The sequence below is a fragment of the Dendrobates tinctorius genome, unplaced genomic scaffold (assembly GCF_039654945.1).
Source record: "Dendrobates tinctorius isolate UK_male_01 unplaced genomic scaffold, ASM3965494v1 ptg000008l, whole genome shotgun sequence".
NCBI classification, from domain to species: domain Eukaryota; kingdom Metazoa; phylum Chordata; class Amphibia; order Anura; family Dendrobatidae; genus Dendrobates; species Dendrobates tinctorius.
In genome coordinates, this window is record NW_027361676.1 from 71,274,115 (window position 1) to 71,281,606 (window position 7,492).

At 43.8% G+C, this 7,492-nt stretch overlaps 1 protein-coding gene across 8 annotated transcripts in view; it reads right to left on the bottom strand.

Annotated features, from left to right (window-relative positions):
- The window catches only part of CENPU (centromere protein U), a 181,507-nt gene extending 178,038 nt beyond the window's left edge, over positions 1-3,469 (bottom strand). For 2 of the 8 annotated variants that reach the window (XM_073578492.1, XM_073578464.1), the window contains exons 1-2: positions 3,309-3,464; positions 813-871 (exon numbers count right to left, since the gene is read on the bottom strand). Coding sequence is in view for 7 of the 8 variants with exons in the window: in XM_073578464.1 (XP_073434565.1) it covers positions 813-850 (38 nt within the window). In the remaining variant the exon portion in view is untranslated. Of the gene's footprint in view, positions 1-812; positions 872-1,912; positions 1,980-2,895; positions 3,073-3,247; positions 3,269-3,308 lie in introns of those variants that run through there. The other 6 variants (XM_073578449.1, XM_073578483.1, XM_073578428.1 and 3 more) reach the window with 6 other exon arrangements.
- Positions 3,470-7,492: the final 4,023 nt, after the last annotated feature.

A 7,492-nucleotide genomic window follows, 5' to 3' on the forward strand; every position in this document is an offset into this window, starting at 1 on the left:
TGGGTTCGAATCCCATCAGACCGGACCAAGCATATTTACGTACAACAAATTTTAACAATCCACCTCTTCCCACATTGAAAATAAATTAAAAAAAGTTAATTTGGTATCGCTTGGTCTGTAAAAGTCCAAGCTATCAAATTACAAAAATTAATTATCCTGTGTGGTAAAGTGGGGAAAAAAATGAAAACGCCAAAATGAGGTTTTTTTTGGTCCCTACATTTACCTGAAAAGTGAATAAAAATGATCAAAACATACTATGTACCCCAAAATTATATTACTTAACATAATTAAAATACCAGCTCGCCACACAAAAAATGAAGCCCTAACATAGCTTTAATCGACGGAAGAATAAAAGTTACCGTACGTCTCAGAAAATGGCGACACACCAATTTTTTCTATTTATAACTTTCAATTGTTTTTTTAAACACTAAAATTTAAAAACCTATAGAAGTTTAGTATCACCATAAATACACTGTCCTAGAAAATCCTGTTCACAAGACATGTTAACTGTACAACAAAATGCCGCAAAAACAAAATCCTAAAACCAATGCAGTCTTGACTGGTTTTTTTTTCTAAACATACTTGGTATTTTTTTTTCCATTTTTCTGTAAATTGTATGGTAAAATGGACGGCGTCATTCAAAACAGCAACAAACGAACAAAAAAAAGCCGTCATATGGCGGTGTTGACTGAAGGATAAAAAAGGTGTTGAGAAATGAAGAAAAAAAATAAACACAAAAGTGCAAAGCAAAACTAAAAACCTGTCTTGGTAAGTGTTTAAATCTAGGACAGTTTTCCTTCCGGTGAACTTACGATTGGTTTATATTCTTCAACTTCTTGCTTGGAGACATTTTCTGTAGTTGTTCTCACATCTAGAAGGAGGGATACATGGAGGAAAGTAACTACTTATTGTAACGGAGGGTATTGAATTTGAAAATATATTTAAATAATAATAATAAATAATATCTTTATTTATATAGTGCCAACATATTCCACAGTGCTTTACAGTTTAACAGTTTCAAAACACAAGTCATAAGTAACAACGTTAACAATACAATAATTAAAGCAAAATAAGACGTCCCTGCTCGTGAGAGCTTACAATCTACAATGAGATGGGAGAGATACAGAGTACAGGTGTGTATTTACAAAAATGTATTTACAATGATGGTTCAGCCATCTTGAGGGAGTGAAGGATGGATGGAGATACTGAATGGGCTACACATGCACACTTACACAGAGAATTACTTTGATTAGTGAACGTGATAAGCCGCTCTGAACAAGTGTGTTTTGAGGGAGCGCCTAAAACTATGCAAATTGTGGATAGCCCTGATTTCTTGGGGTACAGCATTCCAGAGGATAGGAGCAGCACGGGAGAAGTCTTGGAGTCGGGAGTGGGAGGACCGGATTAGTGCAGAGGTTAGTCGAAAGTCGTTTGCACAGCGCAGCGATCGGCTAGGCCGATAGACAGAAATGAGGGAAGAGATGTAAGGGGGTGCCGCACTGTGGAGAGCTTTGTGGGTGAGAACAAGTACTTTGAATTGGATCCTATAATGAATGGGCAACCAATGTAAGAACTGGCGAAGAGCGGATGCGTCCAAGTACCGAATATATATATATATATATATATATATATATATATATATATATATATATATATATATATATATATATATATACACACATACACACAGTATTTATGTAAAAGAAATTACAAAACATAAAAGACAAAAAGGACTGTCCTGTGTAACTATATAGATCTGAAGCTGTAAAAGACAAAATTACCAGTGCTGTAACGAAGAAAAACCTGATAAAATAACAATGCCCAACAAGAATGGCATGCTGCCAGTAAGGGTCACCGAAGTGCACTGGAAATATTTAATATCTACTACCTACCAGGTGTTGTGAGCACTTACTTCCAGCATAAGCCTCAGTGGCATACACAGTGGATAACCCTCATTGGTGGATACTTTTGCCTGGGCCCTGCTGGTGACATTTTATGTCAGATACAAAGCAGAACATGTTCTCTCTTATAAGTATTACACCGACTGCGCATCAAGGCAGATGTTGACCTATTGCTCCCAGCTGATGAATATTTTGTGGAAAGGAGGATATTATACTAATGAGGTAGATATGACGACAGACAGCACTAGGTTCCGCTCATTCCCTCCATATGTGACATATGATGTACAGCTGTGGCCAAAAGTTTTGAGACTGACACAAATTTTGGTTTTCACACAGTTTTCTGCTTCTGACTGGGCTCAGGATGGTTTACTGTTGGCGGACATTAGTAGCACCACTTCAGAGGTGAAATAAAAAAATAAAAAAAACGATGGAGCGGTGCAAGAAGTACAATTTAGCATTTCAGAAGTGATATAAGCTTTTATCGACAAATATATGAAGTTTATGTAAAGTTCACTTTACAGGATGCTTTGCTGTTGGCAGACACAGAACATGGGAGCGCGCACCTTTTCTTCTCCGATATATTTGTCAATAAACGTTCATACAACTTCTGAAATGCTGAATTGTACGTCACGCTCCGGCTCTGAAGTGGTGCTAGTAATGTCTGCTCCCTGACCTTAGTGATATACTCACCAGCCGCTGTCTTCTGCTATTTCCAGCGCCGCTCCAGTTCTGATCGGCCATCTTGTCACTGCAGCTCCTGACTGACCGGCGGTCAGAGGTAATGGTCACAAGCTCTCAGTGGAAGGCTGTGACAACCCTGTAGACTTACACTGAGCAGTGCGCGCCGGGCAGGTGACAAACACTAGAAGACGACCAGAGTGGCGCTGATAACCGCAGAAGACGACGCCTGGCGAGCAGAATACAGGGGACTTACATTACTGGCACCATTCCAGCACTGCAATAAGAAAAAACACTGGAGCAGTGCGTCACTAACCGTAAGAAAATCAGAATAAAAGATCGAAAACCGAAAGCCGCAAATGGTGTAAAAACAGGAATTCGTCTGTCTCCAAACTTGTGGTCACAGCCGAGTATTTCATCAGAAGAGGCTGCAGATCGGGTCACAGTGCATGAGCGCCCTCTGCTGGCAGACGCTGATTTAGCATGTGTCAGGCACAGCGCGCGCAATGACGATGTGCTGCTTAAATCAGAGGTGTGGGGGCTTCTGTCAGGTTCTGATGGGATTTGTAGTTCTACACCACTCAGCGAGACATAGTCTTACTTCCTATGTTCACCTCACTATAACTCGCAACGTCTGTGATAACCCGGTACCGCTCATTACTACATACCAGCCGGCGTCATACACACGGTATACGGCACGCACTGCATTATCGGACGGCCCCACATTACCTGTCCAGACACTTTTAGACGCCACTTTGAATTTCGCTCAAACATTGGTTTGCAAGTACTATCCCATCATCAAGAAGCGCGATCGCGCCAAACCGAGAAAGAGGTGTGGAACGCAAACAAAGCGCTCATTTCCGGCGCTTCATGATGACGCGCTTGCGCCACTTCCTGTTCTTTAGTTCCTCATTGGTTGTTTAGTCAACGTAAAACTATATCAGTGCAGGCAGATGTTTGACCTCTGAAATGCCAGTGCGCATGTGCCGTTCATTCAGACACAAGACTGTAACTGTTGCCATGGCTACCGTGGGGCTTTTCCAGGTTACAGAGGCCTGGCCTCGGGCTACATGGCTTGTTACCAGGCACTAGTGCTGCCATGTATTCCGCAGGGTTATATATATAATACCAATCAGCAATTTAGTGCCAGCAGTCATACTGAGCCCTCGTATAAGGCAGACGTACTACTTTCTCATAACCAAGAAGTTAGGGTACGAGCAGGTTGTTTATTCAGGAGGAGCCGGACTAAGGCGCTAAGAAAACACCAAAGCTGAATTAAAATGCATTTATATTTTATAAGTTCTTGCAGTGCACGTCCCTTATTTTCTCACTTCAGGTTTATAAAAAAAAAAAAAAAGCCAATCTGTTAATAGAGGTAAGCTATAGATCAGGCGGCCTGGAAGACACTATATAATGCAAATAAACCAAAGATGACACAACAAGGGACCCGGGAACTAGCTAGGGAGCGGCCAGAAGATCTGAGCTGACCCTCCTGGTGGTTTCCTCTTGGAAGCTGCCACAATCATAAAAAAAAGCTGCAAAAACAGCAAACAAGATGCAGGGCAGCACGGTGGCTCAGTGGTTAGCATGGTTAGTCCTGGGTTCGAATCCCACCAAGGACGACATCTGCAAGGAGTGTGTATGTTCTCCCCGTGTTTGCGTGGGTTTTCTCCGGGCACTCCGGTTTCCTCCCACACTCCAAAGACATACTGATAGGGAATTTAGATTGTGAGCCCCATCAGGGACAGTGATGAAAATATGTGCAAACTGTAAAGCGCTGCAGAATATGTTAGCGCTATATAAAAATAAAGATTATTTATTATTATGCCACAGATACTTCAGGGAAAGCTCAGACGGCGGCTTCCTGTAATGTCTTGTTTCAAAACCGATGTGGTACCGCCAGCGTCTACATGACGTGTGCACGTTACTTTGTAGTGACCCCCAAAATAGCCATCATAAAAACTAATACTTGTCTGGGCAAAAAAAAAAAGAAACCACACGCTACCTTGATGGAAACAAATAGTTGTAATGTAGAAGCAAGATAAGGCCTCTGCATGATAGAGGGGGTCTCATTCCAACAGATTTATGCCTCTAAACGAACTATGGAAATGACTCCTGAGGGAGAAAAGAGAGATCATGATTCTGGGGATATAAAAAAAATAAAAGTAAGGCCACGTGCACACATTCAGTATTTGGTCAGTATCTTACATCAGGGTTCCCCAACTCCAGTCCTCAAGGCCCACCAACAGGTCATGTTTTCAGGATTTCCTTAGTATTGCTCAGGTGATAATTGCTTCACCTGTGCAATACAAAGGAAATCCTGAAAACATGACCTGTTGGTGGGCCTTGAGGACTGGAGTTGGGGAACCCTGTCCTAGCAATCAACTCTTCCTGATAACATTTTTATCGAAACTACAGCAAGTAGCCCAGTAATGACATATCACTGGATTCAGGAAGAGGCAGTTGGAGAGGGCAGTAGAAGATGGAGAGGGCCTGGTAAACTCTGAACACTACCTTTATACACCAGCCACAAACACACTTTGCCCAATCCTTGTTACACCTTTACATAGTAGTACCATTGCCTCTAATCACAGACACGTTCCTGAAGAACGCAAAGTCACTGCCGTCAGCACTCCGGTCTTAATGAATTAGACATATAACCAGAAAGCAGTCAGCTCGCCAAATCTGGTTGAGGATGACAAACACCGCATGGAGCCGCTCTAGTCCGGGCTCAAGTGAATATGCGGGAAGAGCAAGATTTTCCAGCGATGGAAAAAAATAAAAAAAAAAAAAACAAAAAACACATTTTGTTAGAAACTTTAAAATGGGTAATCACAGCAAACCATACGTTTTGGTGTTAAGCCTTAGGCCTCTTTCACACATCAGGTTTTCGCCGGCAGGCGCGATCCGGCTATTTTGACAAAATCCGGATCCGGCGAAATGCAATGCCGGATCCGGTTTCCCCCCCATTGACTTGCATTTGCGCCGGATGGCCATGCGTTTCGTCCGGTTTTCGCCGGATCCGGCAATGTGTCGCAATCCGGCGTCTGGAAAAAACGGCAACTGTAACGTTTTTTTGTCTCCGGCGAAAAAGCCGGACCCCCCGGATCCGGCGCTTCCGGCTTTTTCACACAATGAAAGTCTATGAGCGCCGGATCCGTTTTTTGGGGTCTGAGCATGCTCAGTAGCTCTGCCCACAGCACACATATATAAAACATGACAGTGGGACCCTCAGCCACACCCAACATGCCACCCAAGACAGGAACCAGGCGTAGGAGAAGGCAGGAGACCACTGCAGTACCACCACCCCAAATGGAGCAGCAAAGCGAACATGCTGAACAACGGGAGGGGAGTCCACCAGCAGATGAGAGACGGTAATTATCAAATCCCCCATTCCTCAAAACTAGGGCCATGGAATATCAAGATATTCATTGGCCCTTTGTTTCTCTTTATTCAACAGCCGCCCAAGAGATGCAGCAGCAGCACTACCCACAGCCATGGAGTCTGGCCAGCAAGAGGACACCACATCTTCTTCTGGGAGCCCTCCCTCGCATCGTCAGTGTTTGATGGTAAGTTTTTATTTCCAAAATCCATCATCTCTGTAATATATGTCTATTCATTGGCTTTTATTTCAAAACAGGAATCACAAGCTGAAGAGGAGCTCCCAGAAGAAGAAGGAAGGGGAGGACAGACACCTGGAGTGGGCTCACAATTGGTAAGATTTTTTCATCAAACGCAGAAACACAACATCACACTTCACACAACACAAAGAAAACAATGTACCGCAGACATCACACAGCAAACAAATATGCCAACATCCAAACACAAATTTTTTTCTTTTCTTCTCTAGTCTTCCCAATCTGGTGCTCGGCCAAGAGGTCCTCGCAGTGCCTCCCAGGGTCACCAACGTGTAAGTATAATATTTAAGTTAAATTTTGGTACACTTTTTATTTCATGTCTTAAAGTGTGGTGCCTTATTTTGCTATTTTTCTCTTTTACTTTAACAGCCTTCACAGCGTGCTCCCGACTCGGATGGTGAGGATGGAGGAATAGATGTGGACCACCTCATCGATCTAGTCAGAGAAAGGGAGCCGCTATGAAATATGGCTGACCGCCGCCATGCTGACCTGATAGTTACCCGACGGCTCTGGGAGGAAATCTTTTCGCTCCTTGTGGGCCGCTGGGAGGACCTCGATGCTCGGGCCCAGATTAAAGAGCGTAAGTATATACAGTACCGGTTGCTTGATGTAAACCAGTGTTTCCCGAACTCCAGTCCTCGTGGTCCCCACGGATCATGTGTTCAGGATTTCTATTTACTTTGGAAATCCTGAAAACATGACCCCTGGGGACCATGAGGACTGGAGTTTGGGAAACACTGATGTTGTATACTAACCACTTTGTCCTTTCTCGTTTCAGGGGAGAGAATTGTGAAGCGGTGGCGGTCTGTGAGGGATCGTTTCAAGAAGGAGTTCAATAAAGAGATGTGGGGCCCGAGTGGATCTGGAGGACGCAGGAGCAAGTACAAGTACACACGAGCCCTGTCGTTCCTCCGGGATACAATGGTCACCAGAAGGTAAATATTACACACCACATGTAAAAAAAAAAAAAAAAAACGTTTAGATGTAAAAAAAAATTTTTCAGCCAGGTCACTATTTTAATTGTTTTTTTTCTCTTTATTCCACAGCACGGTGAGCAGCACTCGGGAGCCTGCACGATTGGACCCTTCTGAGGCGATCCCTGAGGAGACCGGCACCGAGGGACACTTCGACCGCCCCGGTACATCTGCACCTTCCCACACATTACACCCATCTGTCCCATCCACCAGCGCAGGAGCATCGTGGCCGACAACATTACATGAAGCTGCTGGTGAGGAGATCGCTTTCCCTTTACCCCACCCTTCTGCCCCTGCCACC